Source organism: Etheostoma spectabile, chromosome 6 (genome assembly GCF_008692095.1).
Source record: "Etheostoma spectabile isolate EspeVRDwgs_2016 chromosome 6, UIUC_Espe_1.0, whole genome shotgun sequence".
NCBI classification, from domain to species: domain Eukaryota; kingdom Metazoa; phylum Chordata; class Actinopteri; order Perciformes; family Percidae; genus Etheostoma; species Etheostoma spectabile.
The window spans coordinates 25,906,492-25,931,203 of NC_045738.1; the positions used below are offsets into that span (position 1 = coordinate 25,906,492).

At 41.5% G+C, this 24,712-nt stretch overlaps 1 protein-coding gene across 9 annotated transcripts in view; it reads left to right on the plus strand.

Moving 5' to 3' along the window:
* The window catches only part of adgrb1a (adhesion G protein-coupled receptor B1a), a 196,687-nt gene that overhangs the window by 134,154 nt on the left and 37,821 nt on the right, over window positions 1-24,712 (plus strand). For all 9 annotated transcript variants that reach the window (XM_032517663.1, XM_032517669.1, XM_032517665.1 and 6 more), the window contains one exon: window positions 14,310-14,436. In XM_032517663.1, coding sequence (XP_032373554.1) covers window positions 14,310-14,436 — 127 coding nt within the window. The remainder of the gene's footprint in view (window positions 1-14,309; window positions 14,437-24,712) is intronic.

A 24,712-nucleotide genomic window follows, 5' to 3' on the forward strand; every position in this document is an offset into this window, starting at 1 on the left:
CCCCGCTAAATGAGTAATTTCACTGAATAGCAATGAATAAGTCTATTTAAATTATAACAGAGGATAAATGCAAAATATTGAACATATGAAAAAAAAAACTACAAAAGTCCCTTTATGGAATAGCAGAATCACAGGAAATAATAATGAGGTGTAAACAATATGTAAATTAAACACTGGGTTACAGATGCATAGTGTTGGTGTCAGAGACACCGGATATTAAACCCGGTTCTTTGATCCTGTAATTGTTTCCCTTCTGTCACTAACAGACAAGTACGCAAACTCTAACTTTTTAGCACTAAAATTGATTTAATAATCATAATTTTTATTGATGAGATGAGCTTTGTCATTTTCTTTTGGTCCACACCTCTGCATGTTCGTGCGGGGTCCCCCTCTGACACAGCGGGAATCGGTACTCTGTAGTACCGATTGAAATGAAGATGTATGCATGTTATGTACTTCTATACTCGGTACTCTGTAGTACCGATTGAAATGAAGATGTATGCATGTTATGTACTTCTATAATCAGTACTCTGTAGTACCGATTGAAATGAAGATGTATGCATGTTATGTACTTCTATACTCGGTACTCTGTAGTACCGATTGAATGTATGCATGTTATGTACTTCTATAATCGGTACTCTGTAGTACCGATTGAAATGAAGATGTAGGCATGTTATGTACTTCTTCTATACTCGGTAACTCTGTAGTTACCGTGCTTGAAAGAATGTATGCATGTTCTAGGTACTTCTATAATCGTACTCTTGTAACGATTTGTGAAATGAAGATGTATGCATGTTATGTATTCTATAATCAGTAACTCGTGGTAGTACCGATTGAAATGAAGAGTATGCAGTTATGTATTTCTTAAATCATACTCTGTAGTACCGATGAAATGAAGATGTATGCATGTTATGTACTTCTATAATCGGTACTCTGTAGTACCGATTGAAATGAAGATGTATGCATGTTATGTACTTCTATAATCGGTACTCTGTAGTACCGATTGAAATGAAGATGTATGCATGTTATGTACTTCTATAATCGGTACTCTGTAGTACCGATTGAAATGAAGATGTATGGATGTTATGTACTTCTATAATCGGTACTCTGTAGTACCGATTGAAATGAAGATGTATGGATGTTATGTACTTCTATAATCGGTACTCTGTAGTACCGGTCGGCACTCAACCCCCCCAACTCCCAATGCATCCACGTACACTGGTGCTTATCAGGTTTAGCAAGCTTAGATTTAATGTTTTAAATATGTTATATTATTCATCATTACACATCACCAGTCAGTCAGTCTGACATGTATTTCATTTGTAAACAAGTACATAACATGCATACATCTTCATATACATTTCCAACAAAACTGAAGAAATGATGTAGTTGCTGTCAGAGATACAATATAAAACACAAAATATGTAGGTGAATGATTGGAGGAATGAACTTAATTTAAAAAAAAAATGTGATTCTGAAGAAATAATCAATTCAGAAATATAGGCGCAAAAAAAAACATGATTCATACAATTTTCGTTTTCTTTTCCCCCGCCCCTATACATATGGACATGTCAATGTGCGTGTAAATGTACATTACAAAAAACGTCCCATGTGAGCATCATAGTGCTGGCAGTTTGACTGCCTTCAGTAGTTTGGACCCAGCCATTTCTTAACTGACAAGCCTTTATTTGTTGGTGCTGTATTATTAAATTGTTGGTTATTATTTGAATACTAGCTTTTATCAATCCATAGTACATAGGTTCCCTGTCTACTACTAGTTCAAAAGCCGTTTTAATGAAGATGTTACCATGATAGATTGTGATGGTTGTATGTGTTTTTGATGTTGACCTCGGCCACCTCTGGGATGGGGGGGGGTGTCACCACCATCAAGCATAAGGGACATAAAGGAGAGACATTGACAGGAACATTGCAAGGGCAAAGAATCTAATCTATTGTGTGGGGTTGCGGGTTGTATGCAAAATTAAAATCCATCTTGGACAGCAGCTATGATTAACGAGTTAATATTTGGTAGAGAAATTGGAATCTGAGGAGTCCTTGTCATGTTGATAAGAGCTGTGAAGCAGCCCGGGCCTTCACCAGGCTTCTATCTCCTGGATCACTAACAGGAACCTCAGCAGCCCCTGTCTGTGTTGCTCACTCACTCTGACATTATTTCTAGGTTGGATTTACAGTTATTCTTACCTGTTGTACTATAAATACATAAATACACAAGTGGTTGATTCCCCCGGATGTCTGTAATTTTCCAGCTAGATGTTCGTTACATTCCGCTTTCATTCTACCCTCTGCTGGTTTTCTGAGGACTATGGTTACCTGGTCCTCAGATCTCTGCAGGGTAAATCCAGACAGCTAGCTAGACTATCTGTCCAATCTGAGGACTATGGTTACCTGGTCCTCAGGTCTCTGCAGGGTAAATCCAGACAGCTAGCTAGACTATCTGTCCAATCAGAGTTTCCAGTTGCACTAAAACTACTTTTGAACGTACGCCATGCTCCACCGAAACCACTTCCTTCGCGAGGCTATTTTGCAAAGACACCGTCATCGCAGCCTGCGCTTAGCTCCGCCCCAGACGATTGTGATTGGTTTAAAGAATAACCAATAAACCAGAGCACGTTGGTCTCCCATCCTCTGCATCGCGGTTATAATTCCCATATTGTTAGTGTCTGTAAGACTCTGTTGCTTTATCTATATACCTTGTCCTGCACATGTGTATTGATCTCTTCTAGCTAAGCCAGGACACTGATACAGAAACACTTTTATAGAACAGCATTAACCCTTCTATCTAATTTTATTTGGGGATTAGCTCTGAATGGTTTTAACCAACCTGTGCATTACTGACTAATGTTGCCCGTTCCCCTCATCATCCATGCACTGCTCTCAGTGCTGCATGTAGACAACAGCCCTGCAATATGGCCGTCTGTCAGCGGCTACTTCAACATCCATATTTGGGTAGTTCTTTGTATATAACAGATAAATAATAGAACTTGCATGACTTCAAAAAGTCACTACATGGCAGGTCAAGAGTGAGAATGAGAGAGGTAATTTTTTGCATAGACTCAAAATTGTTTACCAGACTGCAGTCACTAACTAGCCGTGCTTCTGATCATACAAATCAATCCTGCTGTCTCCGTTAATTAACGGAGCCAGTGCTGATGCTGAGGAACTGCCTCAATTCATCAAAGAGCTTAGAGCTGAGCACTGTGGACTTAAATTTTCATCAATTACTGTAATACAATTATAGGAGAGGAGATGAAGTTCAGTGAGCAAGGGGCATGCTTGTTTACAAGAGTTTCTGAATAGAAAGAGGCTGCAACGGCCTGCACACATTCTCCTGGATTTATATTCAAAGCATGCTAATCCATTCTAACTCACATACCAGCCAGCTGACTCGCTATACGTCAGCACAGGACATGACAAATACCCCAAAATGTTACCCCACATCTTGTCTATATCATGGATGTCCGTCCCCATCCTCTGTCTTTTTGTTGGCGTTCCAACCTCTGGTGGATTTCTGAGGACTATGGTTACCTGGTCCTCAGATCTCTGCAGGGTAAATCCAGACAGCTAGCTAGACTATCTGTCCATTCTGAGGACTATGGTTACCTGGTCCTCAGATCTCTGCAGGGTAAATCCAGACAGCTAGCTAGACTATCTGTCCAATCTGAGGACAATGGTTACCTGGTCCTCAGATCTCTGAGGGTAAATCCAGACAGCTAGCTAGACCAATTTGAGGACTATGGTTACCTGGTCTTCAGATCTCTGCAGGGTAAATCCAGACAGCTAGCTAGACTATCTGTCCAATCTGAGGACTATGGTTACCTGGTCCTCAGGTCTCTGCAGGGTAAATCCAGACAGCTAGCTAGACTATCTGTCCAATCTGAATTTTCTGTTGAAATTAGACGTCATCAATATAAACTATACTCCCCATGACTATTTCTTGATGTAAAATCCATGGAATGATTATATTAAATGTAAAGAAGAAAATAATTTGATTGATACCGCACCGTTTACTGACAGTCTCAAAGTGCTTCACACAACAAACATTTGTTGAAATACAGCAGGATCCCAAAACAGAAAATAAACAAGCAAAACAAATACAATATCAATGAAGCTACAAGATGAAAAGACAACAACAACAAACAAATTGCGAATATGAGACAAAAGCAAGTTGAAACAAGTGTGTCTTCAGCTGCTTTCTAGAAGCGTCAACTGAGACTGCAGAACATAAGTTAATAGGAAGGGTGTTTCCTTCAAAGGAACGGTCAAGACCTTTAGTTGTGTAACGAGTGCGTGGGACCACCAGTAGTCCCTGGTTAGAAGACCTGAGGGACCTGTTAGTAGTGTACGGTTGGAGCAGGTCAGAGATAAAAACAGGCGCTTGACCATGCAGTGCTTTATATGTTAGAACAAGAACTTTAGATTAGATCCTGAAGTTGATGGGAAGCCAATGTAACAAGGTTAAAACAGGAGTGGTGTGCAACATCCTGCTGGACCTTGTCAACAGCAGAGGTCTGGACTAGTTGGAGACGGTCCTGGGACGACTTGCTGAGACAGGTGAAAACAGAGTTGCAGTAATCAAGCCGGGATGATAAAACCATGGAGGATTATCTCAAGTTCACATTGCATTGGCTCTCACTTTAGCAATGTTTCTCAGTTTGGGCTAGTGATTTCACATGTTGGTCAAGCAACATATTTTGATCAAATATAACAGATTTTAGAGTTTACATGGGTTTTATGAATCTGGAGGAGGTGTATGACCGGGTCCCTGCTGCAGGAGTACGGGGTGAGGGCCATCCAATCTCTGTAGGACATTACATGTCATTTAGCTGACGCTTTTTAGTCACTTGCTATTGCTATATATGTCAGAGGCCACACGCCTCCGGAGCAACTAGGGGTGAATTGTCTTGCTCAGGGACACATTAGTTGATGAATTGTAGAGGGAATTGAACCGAGAATGAAAGTGAGAGCTGTGTCCAGGTTCTCGGCAGTAAGTCAGACTCATTTCAAGTAAGGGTTGGCCTCCGGCAGGGCTGTGCTTTGTCACCAATCCGGTTTGTGACATTTATGAACAGTATATCGAGGCAAAGTCGTGGTGCTTCAGCCCTCACTGGATTGGAATGGGATGAGGATCAGCACCTCTAAATCTGAGGTCATGGTTCTCAGCAGGAAACCAATGGAGTGCCTACTCCAGGTAGGGAATGAGTCCTTACCCCAAGTAAAGGAGTTCAAGTACCTTGGTGGCATGTGAGTGAGGGGACAATGGAGCATTACATTTCCTTTATCGCACCATTGTGAAGAAAAGAGAGCTGCGCTTACTGCTCAATTTTCATTTCCTACCCTCACCTATTGTCATGAAGGCCGGGTCATGACCGAAAGAACCAGATGCAGCATACAAACAGACCAAATGGGTTTCCTCAGAATTCCCAGGACTAGTTGGAGGGTATTTTATCTCCACCCTGGCATGGAACGCCTCGGAATCCCCCAGTCAGAGCTGGTTAAAAGGCTTGGAAAGGGAAGTTTGGGGTCCCCTGCTAGACCTGCTGCCCCCACAACCCAACTCAGGATAAGCCTTTGATGATGGATGGATGGATGGATGGATGGGTAAATACAGATACTGTAATGTCAAATAAGCATTTTTAGAGTTAAGGTGTTGGATCCAACATATTCAGTCTTATTCTTTGAATCTGCTAGTATCACAGATAATCCCCGTATGTACACATTATCATCTAACCTGGTAAGAGAACATCAAGTAGGGAAGAGCCCATGTTTCTATATTTCCTCTGTGCTGGCACATTGCTTTTCATCCATGTGGTCCGTTCTTGGCAAAGGACATTCTTTCATGCAGGGCTGCTGGACCAGCACCTAAATTATCCAATTAGACGGTGGGGTAAGACTGTCTGCAGGCCACTGTGAGGCTCACAGAGAGGACTAATCTTGTCAGCCAGACCGAGAAACTGCACCGAGTCCTAATATATGGATTTCTGTTAGGGGTTATGTCCTAATGTCAGCACTGAGTCACCTCCTGGGGCTTAGGCTCTCTCTCTCTCTCTCTCTCTCTCTCTCTCTCTCTCTCTCTCTCTCTCTCTCTCTCTCTCTCTCTCTCTCTCTCTCTCTCTCTCTCTCTCTCTCTCTGTCTCTCTCCCTCTCTCAAACACACACACGCATGCAAATAATAGTACAGCTAGAACAGTCGGGTAAGTTCAGAAAATCACACCAATTTACTGTAATGCAGCCTTTAAAACCAGGAAAAACAACACTTATGTCAAGATATTACAATATCCAAAATCTAAGACAATATCTAGTCTTATATCGGTATAATATCGATATATTGCCCAGCCCTTTTCTCTTCACACCCTTGACAGACATTTTATTTCCAGAGCGTGCCTCCCTACGTGAACTAGCCAGACCTTTCTCTACAGCGCTGTGGAGGAAGGTCTGGCAATGCGAGTCTAACAGACAGGTGTCAAATTGAAAGAGAAAGCACACACCATGAAGACCAATAGGAAATGTTGGAAGGATGCATTACCCCACCATCATCTAAACACCAAATGAGGAGAACTATTTGGAGTCCCACACGGGGAGAATCCATGGTGGAACTACACTTCACACACTCCATGTTAGTCTGCACTTTACAGTTTTCTTTTGTTAGATCACAACATCCAAGCATGAGACAACAATGAAGACACTTTATCAAAACTCCTTTCTGAATTACCGACATGCATCTTGTCCAAACAGTTAATCTCACCTCCAAAACTCACTCAAACCACCTACACTTTATATTTATAGATATCCCAAAATAACCTCGCTGGACCAAAATACTGGCAACACCTCTCAATTAGAACGCAAACACCGTCACTCAAAGCACACACTACAAGGAGCATTACATTAATTAGTATTTTTTATTTTGTATTATTGTCATTTTTTTATTTTTTATTACATGAACCTTTATCTTTGAAGTTTAATTGACTTTTTACATATTTTTCAGTATACATATTCTGCACTGGCTTTATTGCTCTACTTTATGGGTCTGTTCCTTCATAATCATTTCCTAATTATTTCCTAGAAAGCTTCCTGGAAAGGACAATGTCATTTTGGCAGTAATTATAGAAAATCTGCTCATGCTTTCTTTTGAAACTGGCACACTGACTGGAATGGCTGCGGAGTAGGACTGCACCGTATGAGGAAAATATCGAATTATGATTAAATTTGACTGATATTCCGATTGCGATAGGATTTACGATATTGGACGGAGTGATCGTTTTTCATTTGTCATCATTCTCATTGAAAATTATGACAATTAAAAGGAAGTAAAATGAATATAGTGTGAGTTTTGCGGAGATCTGTACCACACAAAGATAACATTCCCTCTGGCACTGGCAGACACAAGTGCTTTTCTTGCTACAGGCTTATTTAACGTTTCTTCTCCAAATCCATCCAAAATAACGACCACATTAGCTTAATATAGACATAGACCGACATGCACAACATGAGCAACACTTGCTCAAATGTAAATGTCAATTACTTGTAAGCTTGAATGAATCAAAGGTTATATTTCCAAATAACAGTATTTCAATAAGGTTCAAAACCCACAAATAAAGTCACCTTTCTATCTGACCCTGGCTTCCATGTGAGTGTCTAATGACATCGTCCCACTATAAGGACACCCACTTCTTCAACTGCTTACTGTCTTTGGTCTTGGTAACGACTTTCTTTGCTTTCAAGCTCTTTATCTCATCTCTTTCTTCTTTAACTAGCTTGATGATATAGCCAGTTCTGCTTCTTTCCTTTCTTCTAGGCTTTTCCAGGCTTTCTAGGTTCTTTGCGTCACACCTTTGTATTTGTTGACTTGTCGTTTTAATCAAGCGACTGCTTGTCCTGTTCTTGTCCACTCCGAGTATTTTTGTAGTCGATCCCAAAATACCTTTCTCCCTTTGCTTTAGTGTTACACGTGAGAACCAGGATCATCCTCCTTCAGCTAGTCATTTGGAATGCTGTTGATCTTTCTTTAGTCTCCTGTCAAGACAATGCAGTTGACGTATTGGGCATCTTGTTGTTAGGTAATTTGGGTCTTTCCTGGGTCTTTTCTCTCAACTTTGCCAGGAACTTGAGCACTTCTTGAGTCGCCGAGTCATGTTCTCCATCTCCAGCTCTTTCAGAGATTCTGATTGAAGGACTCTTATGATGTCTGAGGGAGTGATCTCTCTCACTTTGGCTCAAATAGTGTACTTCAGTTTTGAGATTGAGAGAAGGCTCCGCACCTGGTGTCACTTGTCACACTACAATGCAATGACATCATCATGATCTTCGCCAAACACAACTTCCTTTGGAAGTAGGGCTTGTGAGAGTTATACCCAATAAGCAGACCTACTTCAGAGTCCTGCAGAGGTGCAGTCTCTTCTTATAGGTGCTCTGTTTGGGACCATGCTCTCACAGTTTTGTTTGTGGGTGTTTTAGATCTGTTGGCTGGAATAAGCTTGTGCGTGTAGACTGGTGGCAAGGATATCTTCTTACTGGAGTAGAAGCCTCTGACTCTGTTATTTACTCTTTGAGAGCTTACTACTGTGGTTCTTGAGGCCGTAGTAGAGAGCTTGAGCTTGACTTGTTCTTTGTTTGCTTCTAAAGCTTCAGCTACTTCACTTATAATGAAAGTTCTGTCGCTTTGAGAATCCAAAAGAGCATATACAAGAACTTCTTGTTCTGGTTGAGCTTAGTTTGACATTTTAATAATGACATTTTACAAGAACTACTTTTAATGGCCCAAGTCTTTAATAAGCACTTCTCATCTGTCTCTTCTGTAGTGCCTGAATCATCTATTTGTGGTTATTTACAACCTAATGAGCCATTGTCTATTAATTTCACCTGTTGAGGTACAGAATGCTAATAATGATCTCAAAGTGAGTACTTATATAATGTATACTTCTCATACTAATTTATTACAGATTGAAGCAGATCCGCAGTCAGATGTTAATAACTTACAGCGCTGGCTTTTAGCTAATAATTTACTCTTTAATAAAACAAAAACATACTATGATTTTTGGCACTCGACAGAACATGAAACTCAAATGCAAAACATATTCATGTTGTATTTTCAGTCTGGATGGATGCATGGATACCTGGGCCTATACTTTGATGCTGAGCTTTCTTTTTAATTCCATATTAATCATATTGTTATCATTTGAATTATAGTCTTAGTCTCCTTTTCCGTTCCAGAAACTGTTTCCCACTTAAGGTCAGAACAAAAATTGCTCTTTAACTTATACTGCCAACAATGGATTGCTCCACTTACCAGAGTGTATAATACACTGTGTCAATGTATTCTTACCTGCTCATTTACAACTTATCATTGGACAATCTATGAACTTCCTGACTTGCCTACACCACGTATAAGAAGAAAGATTCTTTGGTGTCAATTTCGTCTTTAAGTGTGTTCATTTCAACTATCCTTTTTGTTTAAAACAATTTTTGGTTCCTTTTTCCTTCACTCATCATTTAAGACATACTGTACAGCTTTTATTCAGTACCTAATGTTTCTAAGTCCTTATCAAAAAAAGCTTGTGTGTTTAAAGCACCTTCTGACTGGAATAACATACCTGGAAATATTTGCTCCTTTTCATCTTTCAGACTCTTTAACATGCCTCAGCAACTCCCTTTCATACTGTACATGTAGACGTTAACACCCTAATGTCATCTATTTCATACTAACTGTACATGTAGACTTTAACACCCTAATGTTATCTATTTCATACTAACTGTACATGTAGACTTTAACACCCTAATGTTATCTCTTTCATACTAACTGTACATGTAGACTTTAACACCCTAATGTTACTCTTTCTTAACTACATGTAGATTTAACACCCTAATGTTACTCTTTTCATACTAACTGTACATGTAGACTTACACCCTAATGTTATCTCTTCTACAACTGGTCATGTAGACTTTAACACCTAATGCATCTCTTTCATACTAACTGTACATGTAGACTTTAACACCCTAATGTTATCTCCTTCATACTAACTGTACATGTAGACTTTAACACCCTAATGTTATCTCTTTCATACTAACTGTACATGTAGACTTTAACACCCTAATGTTATCTCTTTCGTACTAACTGTACATGTAGACTTTAACACCCTATTGTTATCTCCTCATACTAACTGTACATGTAGACTTTAACACCCTAATGTTATCTCCTTCATACTAACTGTACATGTAGACTTTAACACCCTAATGTTATCTCTTTCATACTAACTGTACATGTAGACTTTAACACCCTAATGTTATCTCTTTCATACTAACTGTACATGTAGACTTTAACACCCTAATGTTATCTCTTTCATACTAACTGTACATGTAGACTTTAACACCCTAATGTTTTCTCTTTCATACTAACTGTACATGTAGACTTTGACACCCTAACGTTTTCTCTTTCATACTAACTGTACATGTAGACTTTGACACCCTAACGTTATCTCTTTCATACTAACTGTACATGTAGACTTTGACACCCTAACGTTATCTCTTTCATACTAACTGTACATGTAGACTTTAACACCCTAATGTTATCTCATTCATACTAACTGTACATGTAGACTTTAACACCCTAATGTTATCTCATTCATACTAACTGTACATGTAGACTTTAACACCCTAATGGTATCTCATTCCTCACTCTTCTCTCTTTACTGAAACACTTAATCTCCCTGACATTTTACAGTAAATTTTGGCTATTCAATTTTATTTCTATAGCGCCAAATCACAACAACAGTTATCTCACAGCGCTTTTCATGAAAGAGCAGGTCTAGACTGCTCTTTTATGAAAGAGACTATTTTCTTACTATATTCATGCTATATTCTGAATTATCATTTTATGATCTATTACTAATTCTTTTGTAATTTTAGGGTCTGTGTGTTTTTTTTATGTTTTGTTTCTGTTGTTTTTTATATCTTGGTTGTATATGTGCTATGGTTTTTGTTGTTGATTGTGTGGTATCTTGTCCAGGATCCCCTCGTCGAGATGGTACATCTCAAGGGGTTATCCTAATAAAATAATCTCAATAAGGTAGTCTATATCAACAAGGTTGTCGGATGTGCCTCGCCTTCCTCTTTCTTTGTGTTGGAATTCTAAACTCTAGGAATTACTGCAGTTCTTTGCAGTAACTTTACCAAGTATTAGTCTCTTGGAAGAAGTGGCTGTGGTTTCTTCATGTGATGTGGACTGAGGTCTTTCTCTGTATCTTTCTTGACTCGGATTTTGCTTGGCTTGTGGTGGTCTTTGTTCTTTTTTGTCTCTCTCCGCATGCAAACCTCCAACTTTTGCAGCTCTTGGACCCTGGACCAGACTTGAGTCACCCACAGCATAGCTTCTCAGCTTGAATTACTTGGATTCTGTTAGAAACTGCTTTCTCTATGAACTTCACACATTTGTGCAAAGTATGCCCAGTCGTCTTACAGAAAATGCACGTTATGACAGTCTGCCCTCTGGAACTTGTGCTCAGTGTCTTTTCGTCAAAGCTTTTTGGTTTGTGGACTTTGTTTTTTTTTAGCTTTGCCTTCTTTCAGTGACTGCAATGATTTGACAGGACTGCAATCAAGCTTTGCTTCCCTTGCTCGGGCAAATTGGCTAAAGGAGAGGAATTGGTTTCTCTCTTCTTCTACCTTCCGGTCCTATCTTGCTGTTAGCCTATCAGGTAACTTGGAAATAATTTACTCTCTGAGTTAAGACTGTCCTTAGATCCCATCTTGGATGCTTGGAGCTTGTCTCTCTGTATGCTTTTGCGATTGTGAATTGGTTTCCATAACTCTCTTCCAAAATCTCCCATGCAGCAACATAAGCAGACTCAGTTCCGAGTGGGGAGTATCTTTTGAGAGCTTTCTTAGCTTGTCCACTCACATATCTTCGAAGGTAGTAAATCTTCTCCTTGTCTTGAAGGTTCTTCTGGTCAATCAGTGTTTCAAAGAAGAGTTTCCCGTCGTCTTGCAATGAATCCCTACTGAAAACCGATGGTTCAGGAAGTGGAATTCTCTCGGCACTTAAAGTGCCTTAACAAGCTCTGGTGTATTTTCATTTGAAGTGGTCATAGCTTGTGGGTGGGATGGAGGTCCTTCATAGAGACTGAGGACATGTGGGAGCCGGCACTTTGTCTCTTTCCACTCTTCTTCTTTGACTTTCTCGTTTATCTCGTTTGTGCTGCAGTAAGACCTTTCCCTGCCTCTAAGTGATGCGTCTTTCTCAGTTTTTCTTCCAAAGTCTAGAGCTACAAACTTCTTCCAGTTGAATTGAGATAGATAGATAGATAGATGGATAGATAGATATTTATTGATCCTAATTAAATGGGATGCTTGTTCCTCTCTCTGTAGTCTTCATGTCACTTCTTCTGCTTCTCGTTCTAAACAACACCTCTCTCACCACTCATTTTAATATTTTATTCACTAATTATAGAGCCTTGCATGGTCAAGCTCCCACTTCCATCCAGGATCTATTGCACGCACACACAGGTGCGGTCGCTCTCTGAGATCTTCAGGCCAAGACCTTCTAACTGGTCCCGGAACACCTTTTAAAACCAGAGGTGATCGAGCCTTTTCTGTGGCGGCTCCAAGGCTCTGCAGCTCTCTCCCTTTAGCCTTGAGAGCCTTGGATTCTGTGGGAACTTTTAAAAAACACCTAAAGACATCTTTTCAGACAAGTCTTTAAGTAGCAAAATGGCTTAGTTTACGTGTTGTTTTTGTTGTCCTGAAAAGCGCTTTGTGACCCCTCTTCTCTGTGAAAGGTGTGTTATAAATAAAGTTGACTTCCTTACCCACTCACTGCTGCTGCCTCTTGATCAGCCATCTTTCTTTTAGCGTCTGCTTCTAGGCGCTGTACTTCCAGTGGTTCTCTCTCTGGTTGTCCCTGCCAGTCTTGCATTTCTTGCAGAATATTTCTGTGTCCACGTTGTTCTTTTCCTAAACACAACCGTCCCCTTGTTGTTGCGCGTCCCTCAGAGACCGCGGATCGTGTCCCGGTGTTTGACGTGTCCTTTCCCTTTTCCTGTCCCTTCTTCTTTTCCTAAACCCAACCTCTGTGTGGATGATTCCAAATATGTGCTGAGCAACACAAATCAATAGATTAAAAATAACATGACCATTTCACAAACTGCTGTGAGACCAGGTTGAGTTAATTGTGTCTATGTTCTTTATGGCTTTGTCTTACAAATATTGTTCTTTAAAACTTGTTTTGGGCTCCAGTCCTTTGAGGACAGCTCTGCGTGCTACTGAATGCTGCTGGTCCTTTGAACGGTCCGAGATTTCACCCAAAATAATCTTTTAAACTGACAAACATCATATGTGGGATTCATGGCTTAATTCAAATGGGACAAGCATTAAAAAAAACCTCCCATAGCTGTCCACCAGAAGGGAGGGGACTTCACCTCTCTACAGCCTGAAACCGCTAACCCTAAATGGAATGCGGCCATTATTTCTGTTATTTATTCCACCTGTGCTTTTTTACCTATTAAAATATTATCTTAGTTGTCAGCATGGTGTGATTGGTTGTTACCATGGAAACCCACCTCTAATGGGCAGTATATTACAGTTTTCAGGCTTTGTCTTTGTTAAATAATCTATCTGACATTTAACAAAAACAAAATAGTGCTATTTAATGGAACAAGCTAACACTATAAACATGTACATATATCATAAACTGTGGTGTTCTCGTCATAAAAATGTTTTATAAACGGAACACTACTTAGAAGTTAGGGGTAGGCTATGATTAAATAATAGGTGAGTAATATTTATTCATACATTTGTTGTAGTGATTATGTTTAGAAGCCTGATAAAGCCAACGTAGGCTACTCCTTTCCTATTAAAGTATAATTATGAAATAAAAATAGCCTAATCATATTACTAATACTAAATGCAATAACGCGTTGGGGCTTTGCCAGTGTGTTGGTATGATGGACCCAGACAGAGAGCTGCAGCCTCCACATCGCCGCGTGCACTTGGCTCTGTGCGCCGCCGCCTGCAGCCTGCAGCCGGCCGGGAAGGGGACTCAGTGACCGGGGCAGCGCGGTGGGACTGAACCGCTGCTTTGGCTTTTCTGCCGGGGCTGGCTCTATATTCACCGCAGCGCTTTTCTTCTCTTCTGTGTGTGTGTGTGTGTGTGTGTGTGTGGTGGTGTGTGTGTTTTCTCGCTTCCTCTCCCTCTCTCTCTCTCCTCTCTCCTCGTTCCTTCTCTCTCTCTCTTCTCTCTCTCTCTCTCTCACTCTGTGTGTGTGCGTGCGTGCGTGCGTGTGTGTGTTTCTCCCGTGCAGCTCCTCTCTGCTGGGATCCTGGTCTGCCAGGGGCTGCAAAGCCGTGCTAGTCGACTCATTCCGAACCAAATGCGTGTGTGACAGACTGTCCACCTTCGCCATTTTAGCACGGCTCAATCCCGAAATGGTAAGTCCGACAAACCTCCCTTCACTTCATGACGTTAAAGCTATTGGAGACGGTGTGTTTTTTGTGTGTGTGTGTATGTGTGTGCTGTTCAATGTGAATGCATCAGCTGTTTTTTCTCTGTCTTCCAAAGGGCGTCATTGTCATTACATATCAACAGATCCTCCCTCTCTCCCTCTCTCCCCCACCTTCCTTTTCTGTCTCGACATGCCAGAAACCATACTGCAAAAGGTTATTATAATCTTGCCAAGGAGAAGGCTCTCTTTCTTTCTTTCTTTTTGTATTTGGGGGACGGGGTGGGGGGGGGGGGGGGTCTTTATTCATGTTGCACCTAGGTGATAAACTGTGCCTGTGTTCCCAGAGAAAATGCACACAGGAAGGGCAGCACTGTGCTGCTGTGCTGTGTGCATTAAGATGGTGGTTTCACTGTCAGATGTGCTGACAGGGTAAGTGGGATTTAAGATCGTGTCATAGCTCTGATGATCATTTATACCTGCATGCCCCCCCCCCACACACACACACGCACACCACCTTTACCAGCGATTGTTGTTCAAATTGGCATATTTTCACACATTAGACTGTCAATGGTGTCTCCATGGTTACCAGGCCCCACAGAGAAGGTGCTGCATGGCAATCCAGTAATCTGAGAGACAAGAAAGACATTTTAATAATAAGACTACAGACAGCTAGCTACAGTTAGAACACAATTCCCTCGCATTATGGCTGCAGCAAGCCAGCACTGTGTGGTGTGTGGTGTGTGGGTTGTGTGTGGTGTGTGTGTGTTGTGTGTGTGGTGTGTGTGTGTTGTGTGTGTGTGTGTGTTGAGAAGAGAGAGAGAGGAAGGGGAGAGTGAGGAAGCATACGTTAAAATCATGGCAGTGGCTCCAACCTGCCCCAGTTTCTTTGGGGTAAAGGGCAGTGTCTTTGTGGGGAATTTTCATTCAGTGCGATTAGTTATTATTAGACTGGAAATTGCCTCGGAAGCAGTTTGCTCACTAGTTGTCCTGGTAACAGCATAGGCTCCAAGGCTTTCTTAAAGACATAGGAGGCAGCATGCTGTTTCTCCTCCTTCCTGCTCAGCCTGGTAGGGAGGCCAGGCCAGGATGAGACAGCATGGCTTTACCACCTTCAGTCAAGATGGTTGTGGTTCAGATGGAGGCGTGTGATGCTGAGGAAGGGATGCGAGGGAAATGCTGCTGATGCTTCGATGATGGAGGCTGCAGTGGTGGGTTCCATTTGTGCTTTGTGCTCAGTGCTGAAGTGATGAGTGCAATTAATTAGCCGGCTGACAGAATTGGTCAATGACAATTTAAAGGAATAGCTCAACATTTGGGGGCAGTGGGGCATTTTAATCTTGTTTGTTTGATGTGTAAAATGTCATTGTGGTGGTTTTAAGGTGAAATTCAATGCTGGAACTAGTTCTTGACAGAACACAGTTTATCCATCTGTCCAGGACTGCAGGTGCGGGTGACTGTGTTTGTTGAACATAGCTTTTTCTATTGTATCTCTGATGATCCCACATGTGGCTAATTCAGTCTGACAACACGCCTCTGACAAGCTGCATCCCGTTGTTATTGTTGGCCAATTAAATATACAATACCACCCCAACACCATCATTTAGCTCAGTCGGATTGTGTCTAAGCTGTAGAGGTGTTGGTTTTACCGTCGCCGCAGCCCAGCTGGAGCGCGCCAATGTGACGTCAAAATGCTGTTGATCTCGCTGGGACGCCAGGATCTTGATCTGTTTCAGCGGCGTGCGACAAAGCGGAAACAGGAAGCATGAGCGAGCTCCTGGACCACCGGATGCCAGGACCCTCAGAGGGACTGCAGGTCTCTCCGGTAAACTCACTGGGTTAAGATGACTTCTTCTATGGTGAATGAAAGGCTTGATCCCTTCAAATGGGTCATCCAATTGAATCGAAGCATTGACGTCAATGCTGCTGCCAGTTCTGCCGTCGTTTACCTTTTTCTTCTTCTTCTAGTCCGTAGAAACAGCAAGACAGTAGCCTTTGCTCATTAGTGCCACCTCTGTTCAGGAGAAGACTGTAGCTGGTGTCGCGAGCACCACGCGAGTTTCAGATTTTCTGTCCAATAAACGAGCGACCGCCTCGATCTCGTGACGTGTTCACAGGGTTTGGTGTGTTTGACAATGTGCAGTGTGAAATCTAATCAAACCAAATGAAAAATGCAACAATGTTGCAACTTCAACCCTGAATCACCCACCAAACTATCAGAGTAAAAGCTCCCTTAGTCTTGGCTCAGTGTCATTCAGCCGGGCTAGCAGTTCCCTCGGCCTCCAGTCTTTATGTTGAGCTATCCGCATCTTGTCTTCATCATTCATGAAGTACAGATATTAGATTGTATCAATGGTGTTATAGGGCTTATAGTTGCTATAAAGGATTACAGCTGGCCAGTTGCTTCTATAAATTAAAAATCTTTTTTGGTGTTCTACTGTTGGGGAGTCATTAGGGGCGTCGTTTGCCATCTCCACGTTTCCTCTGTGTACATTTAAAACAGCCAGGCTGGTAGAGTCAGCATGAGACTGCTGGGTTGATTTTCCTATCCTATCTATCCCTCAGTCACATTAGCTACAAGAGACAGGCACAAAGCGGCAGGCTGCCATTCATTTTCAATGGGCTGGGCCGTTTGCCAGCTACAAGCTACAAATAAGAAGAAGTCAATTTTATGCAAAGGCTGAGCGATGCGACAAAGTGGAAGGCAAATCCGAGTAAAGGCAGCGTGAGGCCAGCGTGACGTATGTACATGTATGATTGCTTGAGTCGAAAATTATTCAAGGTGGCGGGAACGCTTCAGGACATTGTTCTTCTCTATATAACTGACTTGTTTTGCTAGGGCTGGGCCATATGACGAAAATCAAATATCACAATATTTTTTACCAAACGCCTCGAAATATCAATACCGCAACAACATTGTAGTGTTGACTGTTAGTGTTTTCACAAAATTTTTACAAAAGGAGATTTTGATGAATAATCATCAGTAATGTGGATATAATGACTACGTGGGTAAAGGAAAATAATAGAACAGTTACAAGTCTGGTAACACAGAAAATGACATCACGTTACTGGAATTCAGCCTTTAAAACCAGGAAAAGACAACACTTATGTCATATTGCGATATCACGATAGATCAGGCGATATCTAGTGTGATATCCCGGTATGGATATACTACCGATATATTGCCCAGCTCTGTGTTTGGAATTTTATCTCATATATTTTGTAAAACAGAAATAAATATTTTTAAATCCAAAACACCGTTCTTGTGACTTGACAATACCTCTGAAGTGACGTAACCCCTCAGAGAAAAGGTAGGGAGAACAGCACCTTTTTATAGTTGGAATGGGACTGTTATTGTCACTGTGCATCACCCCCCCCCCCCCCCCCCCCCAACCGGCACCGCCAGACACCATCTATCAAGAACACTGTTGCACTGAATGTTCTTGGGGGAATAACAAGAATTGTTGGGTCCTTGTAAATTATAGAGTGGTCTAGACCTGCTCTATCTGTAAATTATAGAGTGGTCTAGACCTGCTCTATCTGTAAATTATAGAGTGGTCTAGACCTGCTCTATCTGTAAATTATAGAGTGGTCTAGACCTGCTCTATCTGTAAATTATAGTGTGGTCTAGACCTGCTCTATCTGTAAATTATAGAGTGGTCTAGACCTGCTCTATCTGTAAAGTCTCTCGAGATAACTTTTGGTATGATTTGATACTATAAATAAAATTGAATTGAATGTTTGAGCTTTTAACTTGCCATTATAGCGGGAAGGCATTTAAGCAGTTGACAGGATGGTTAGTCATATTATTTTATATTTCATCCATATGTATATCCATGGGTCTGTCCACAAAGTAAACAGAGGGGTCGTTCTTGAAGGTAGCACCAGAGAATTTCTGTTTACTGTTGCCAAGCAACCATGAGTAGGCCAGGCACGCCCATCCACTGAGTGCATGTCACTGTCCTCCTCACTCTCCGCAGTTCTGGAGTCTCCCCCCCCCCACTGACAGGTATTGTCACCATGACTACTAACAACAAGCAGCATTTTGTTGTGTACCAAACGACCACGCCAAACAGTTCAATGGTCTTTCTATCCATTTTATTTAGAAGGCCGCTAGCATGGCTGTGTACTTTTTGACTTTCAGATACGGGCAAATCAGCAAATTATTCAAATAGATTCATAATCATTACAGATGTTCACATCCCAATACCAAGATCAGAAAAGCCTCTGATACTGCCTAAAATACTGGTATTGGTATTGTAAAGTACTCCAGTTTTTGCACAGATTCAATACCAAGTGACATAGCCCTGAAGATAATCTACTTATTTTTCCGTTATGACTGACTGTCAACTGGAAAATAAAAGAAAGCCAGGCCGTACAACAAATATATAAATCATATCACATCCATACAGGGATAGTAGAATACAGCTATTAAATCATAATGGAATGGGGCGACCTCTAACTCCCCAGTAAGAGGGTCCGGCCCATGTTGGCTGAGTCCGGCAGCGGCCCGGGTTCAAATCCGACCTGCGGCGTCACCCCCCCATCTCTCTCCCCCTTTCATGTCTATCCACTATCAGTCTGAATAAAGGGGAAAAGCCCCAAAAAATCATCTTAAAATAAAAATAAAGATATATCGATATTATAGTGATGTGGTGATATGAGACTTGATAGCGTCTTAGATTTTGGATATCGTAATATCGTAATATGGCATAAGTGTTGTCTTGTCCTGGTTTTCATTGTGTAAATATTTTGTGAAAGCACCAACAGTCAATTCTACATTATCGTTGCGTTATTGACATTGAGGTATTGAGGTCAAAAATATTGTGATATTTGATTTTCTCCATATCGCCCAGCCCTACTCGGTATCAGCCAATACATAAGTTAAGGTATCGGAACACGTATCAGGAAGCTAAAAATGGTATTGAACCATCTCTAATAAGGATCAGTGGAGCATTACTGGGGGTCCTCAGCTTGCTGTGGTCCCTGCAGCCGGCCCCCACCTGTTCACAGCTGGGTAGCAGCCTGGAGGCCTCACACGCCCTGGGAACGCTAAACTGTGACAGCTCCTTCTGGCCGAAATGGAGGAAACGGCAACTCCTCTCTTTCCTCATCCTGCTGTCCCCCCCCCCCACATTCTGTTATTTTGTGAGATAGCCATGGATACCATGCTAATTATTCCTACTGAAACACATAGTAGCTTCTAAATGGCCCAGCCGCTCTCATCTGCAGCTAGCCTCCGACAGCCCCAGCATGATAAACACCCCGACCTCTATTTTTTCCCCTTCTTGCTCCTCTCATCCTTCTATCCCTCTTTCCTCTACCCCTCAGTCATTCCATCACACCATTTCATCCTCAGTTGCTGCGATGTATTTTAGCTCTCCCTCTGCTTACTATGTCCCACTCCCTTGCTGCCACCTCTTGTGTCCATTTTGCTCAGTCTAACTTCGCTGCAGGCTTCTGTGAGAAAAAAAAATGCATAGCAGTCAAAAGAGCCAAAACCTGAGCCCAGTTTACTGCCACTGCTGGACCAGTGTGTGCTGAGGGGGAGGAGGATGAATGAACAAGCTTGTATCATTTTGGCTGTTGTAAGCCTGCGTTAAGCCTTTTCTTCAGTTTGAATGTGCTGTCAGGATAGATGCATTGACAAAGCCTCTTTTGGCCAATTAGCCCACATTTTGAAGAGGAACAAGTGAGTTAACAGGACTGAGTGAGGATTGCACGGCTACAGGCCAACAGAGTGTCATCATACTCATCCAAGGATAAATGTATTTGTGTTTCCTCTATGAAGGGGCACCATATGTCTATGATAGTCTCTCCTCTCAATTTAAAACATGCAATGTTGCTTTATTTCAAAAGTGGAGGAAAAGTTTATAGAAGATAGTTATCAGTTATGTGGCCTGAATGTTGTATTCAGAGTTGGTCATTTAAGCTTTAGAAGAATAGTTTAACATTCAGTCAAATAAGCTTATTAATTTTCCCCAATTCTTTTTTAAATAACATCTCAACTAGCGAGCATGTTGCAGCGCCCCTTTGTGTGACTGGTGCCTTGATTTGGAAGAAAATGGAAATGGGTTTGAATGGGCTCTTGGTAGACCTGCACAATACATGGTAATACAATCACAATCGCGATTCACCCCTGTTCACGATTTAATTGATAAATAACTTTGTTTTTAAAAAGATTTTTAACGACTTTCATTCTCATTTAATTTTACGAGCTGACTGCTACTTTCTTCTGTGAGTTTTAAACTGTAGAAACAGGTTTTAAAGCGATGCCATGCTCTCCCTTCTCTCCCTTGAAGCCTCTGAGGTTACAGGCTTGTGGTGATGAACAATGTGAGATAGGCACCAAAATAAAACTATGAATGGTACGGCCAATTAGTTTTGTCATGTATCATGTGTGCAACAAACACTTTCTGAGAAAAAAATCGGAAAATCGTGATATCAATTCTAAGCTTAAAAAGCACGAAAAGCTTAAAAAGTCCCCAAATCATGTAGGCCTAGCTCTTGGCCAGACAGACTTAAAGTAAAATAAAGTAAAAGTTCATCAAAGTAATACTACATTTACTAAAGAAGATTCTTTTTGTACTCTTCCACCTCTGAAGTTACATATCCATTGTTAGTAATTGATAACGATGTATCTTTTTTAAGCAATCCTATTTGTTTGCTGCTAATATTGGCAGCAGCTCCATGTGATAGACGTCTGAAGGAAATGACATCCCGTGTACGTCCTCAGTGGTGGGAGCTGGCGTGTCCCTGTCTCTGCTCATGTGGAATAATGCAGTCTGGTCACTTCATTTTGGGATGCCTGCTCTCTCGTTTTGGCCGCAGCGTGAGACTCCCAGCCGAGGCTCTGTCATTGGCTGAGGAGGAAGTAAGAGTTTGTCTCAGCAGGCGCCTTTCTGTTCCATTGCACTCGTAATTTCCTTACCCTCTCTTTGCTTTTAGAGAAGGAACTCACTGCAGTGCAGATTAATCAGAGGGATTTAATTAACTTGGCCCCGGCACACATATCAAACCTGGAGACAGACAGGCTATACACTCCAATTATCTCCTTCTAGAAGGGAAATAGGTGTGTGTGTGTGTGTGTGTGTGTGTGTGTTTGTGTGTGTGTGTGTGTGTGGGGGGGGGGGGGTCCCTCATGTCCCGGTCTCTTCATGATCAACCCCCCACCAACCAAAAAGCTTATTTCATTAAACTGTCCCCTCACCCTAACTAATTTTACCTGCCCACAGCAACACAAAGGCTGGTGTGTGCTTTTGAATATGGCGACATATGACATTAGCTCAGACCGCTAAGCTACCCACTACAGGGACATTAGTTCAGACGCTAAGCTAACCCAACTACGGAGACATTACTCAGACCGCTAAGCTACCTGACTACAGGAGACATTAGCTCAGACTGCTAAGCTACCTGCTACAGGAGACATTAGCTCAGACTGCTAAGCTACCTACTACAGGGACATTAGCTCAGACTGCTAAGCTACCTGACTACAGGAGACATTAGCTCAGACTGCTAAATTACCTGTACAGGAATTGCTCAGACTGCTATACCGACTACAGGAGACATTAGCTCAGACCGCTAAGCTACCCGACTACAGGAGACATTAGTTCAGACCGTAAGCTACCAACTACAGGAGGACATTAGCTCAGACCGCTAAGCTACCTGACTACAGGAGACATTAGCTCAGACTGCTAATCCTAGACCTGACTACAGGAACATTAGCTCAGACTGCTAAGCTACCTGACTACAGGAGACTTAGCTCAGACTGCTAAAGCTACCTGACTACAGAGACATTAGCTCAAGACTGCTAAATTACCTGACTACAGGAGACTTAGCTTAGACTGCTAAGCTAGACTTAGCTTAGACTTGTACACATACAGTAGTTGGTGCGGTTCAAGGTGGGATCCTGTTCTCACCACAAACAAACCACTCCAGAGTTGGATTGAAAGCGTACTGAGACCACCTCTTCAAGCAGGTCTTGGTTCACTTGTTCCGTCCGCTTTTGGTGCGAATCCGAGGGCGATTGCTGCGTTCTGACCTGCCCAAAGGAACCGAGTCGGGTTGATTTTCTGTTTCCCCGGTCTGTTCAGGTGGACGAGGCTAAACCGATTTGCCGGTTGTTGCTAATTGGTAGAACTGGCTTTTGTTAATATGACACCTTCTGGTAAACTAAATCGTTCACTCGAGCGTGTTTGAAGCGTCTCCAGGGAAAATAAAAAAGGAAAAGATGTTTAGATGTCATTTTGACACAAATACATATTAATAAATGGCATGTTGATGTTGGAAAGACTCTAGGTTTTGACATCAAGGCAGATATAAATGTAAAATGTCATACAGAACTGAATATTCTTTAAGCTATGTTGCCGTCAATACTGCCGACTTTGTCTTGCTTTAATCAGATCAGTAGCCTATGTAATTATGGTTACCCATTTTTCTGAAATTGAATCTGTCGGCGCTATGTCCCGACGTAGCCCTCCCTGTACGTCACCTAGCAACAGCAGCGCCACGTCAGACATGTTTCTGGTGCGTAGGACATAAAAATATCCACACAGCTGACACACATCAGAACCACCGCGCTCACGCAACGCTGCCAACACGTAGCCGCCATAACAGTGCTGATTTCAACAGAATCTCTTGGAGACGGTTATGATGTGAGCTCACATCAATACAGTTTTTCTTTTTATTAAAGTAAAGAATGTCAAACATCTCAAATGGGTCTAAAATTAGTCAAGGTTTGACATAGATCAAGGACTACCTTTACATGCACATAATATTCAGTTTTTTGCTTATTCCAAAAAAGACAAGTTCCGACTAAGCTGTTTACAGGGCTGATGAAAGTAAATATTCCACTAATATACCCATGCAGCCGTGTATAATAGGATTTTATTCAAAGTTTTCCGGCAGTGGCGGACTTTCCTCTTTCCTTCAACCAGCTTCTTAAAGAGGTCAGCGTTGCGATGTTTGTGCATGTCAACACCTGTTGATATCCACGTCTTTCATAATGTTTAAAAGTAGCTGTGTTTCTCCTCGCTCTCTTTTGGGCATGCATACCAGCAGGTTGGGTTGTGTGCAGAAACCATAGCAACACATAGAGCTGACTATAAGCCGTAAATTACAGACAAACTGCTGTAAAAACCCTGATTTAGATGAATATTTGGAATGCGTTGTATACATATATTTAGGTTGTATACAAATAATACAGGAATATCCCACATGTCTTAATCTGAAAATTATTTTAAAAATACCTTATTTGGAATATCCAACGGGAATAGGCTGTTCACATTACCTGTATCAAATTTGGAGTATTATCATATTCAGAAATATAGTGGAATATTAGTGTGCATGTAAACATAGTCATTGACGTAAAAAAAGTAGGAATCTGAGAGAACAATTTGATTGTTACTGTAAGATTGGAAAAACTAAAATATCACAAGGTATGCATGCATAAACACACAACCTTACACACCTATGCACCATGCTGCAGCTGCCATGTTACAGCGTAGCCATGACAACGAAGACAATGTGCTGTAGCATGGGGATGGTGATCAGTTTTGAGGATAGGAAAGAATGGCACATTCTGTTTACTAATCTAGCATTTCAGAAAACTAACTAGAAAAACACTGGAGAAGCCTTTTGCAATTATGTAAGCGCATAATGGAATCTGAAAACTGTGCAAAAATGTGTGTCTTCTACTTCCTTTCTTGTCAATCATTTAGCATATTTCTAGCAAGAGGATAAAGTGCTCGTTATTGGACAAACCCACAGCTTGAATTAACAACTAAATAAAGGTTTCCCTTGGAAATCAACCGACTTGATAAACCTGTCTATTTCCTGGCTGAACAACATTTGGAACACCTGGACTGAGTGTGTCCCTGCAGCTCAGCTCTTCCAGTCCCAGGGGACACACAGGTCCCCGTCCTGCATGACCGAGTAGAAGTGAGACACTTCATTTCATATGTCATTTCAGATCATCAGACACAAATGTTTATTGTGAAATGATTTTATAAGAACAAAACAATGTAGAACCAACCAACGTGTTGCATACATCAAAAGGTTTCAGCTGACTTCAAAAGCATCTTTTTCATCTTTATCTCCTTCAGTCATGTCATAGCTTTGGATCAATCTGCCAAAACTGGTTAAATATTCATGTACATGTCATACTTGTGTCATACACATTGGAGTTTGCATGGACGTCTGCACAATGAATCGAATTTTAATCACGATCACGATTTTGACTTCCCACGATCAAATTTGCGTGATCA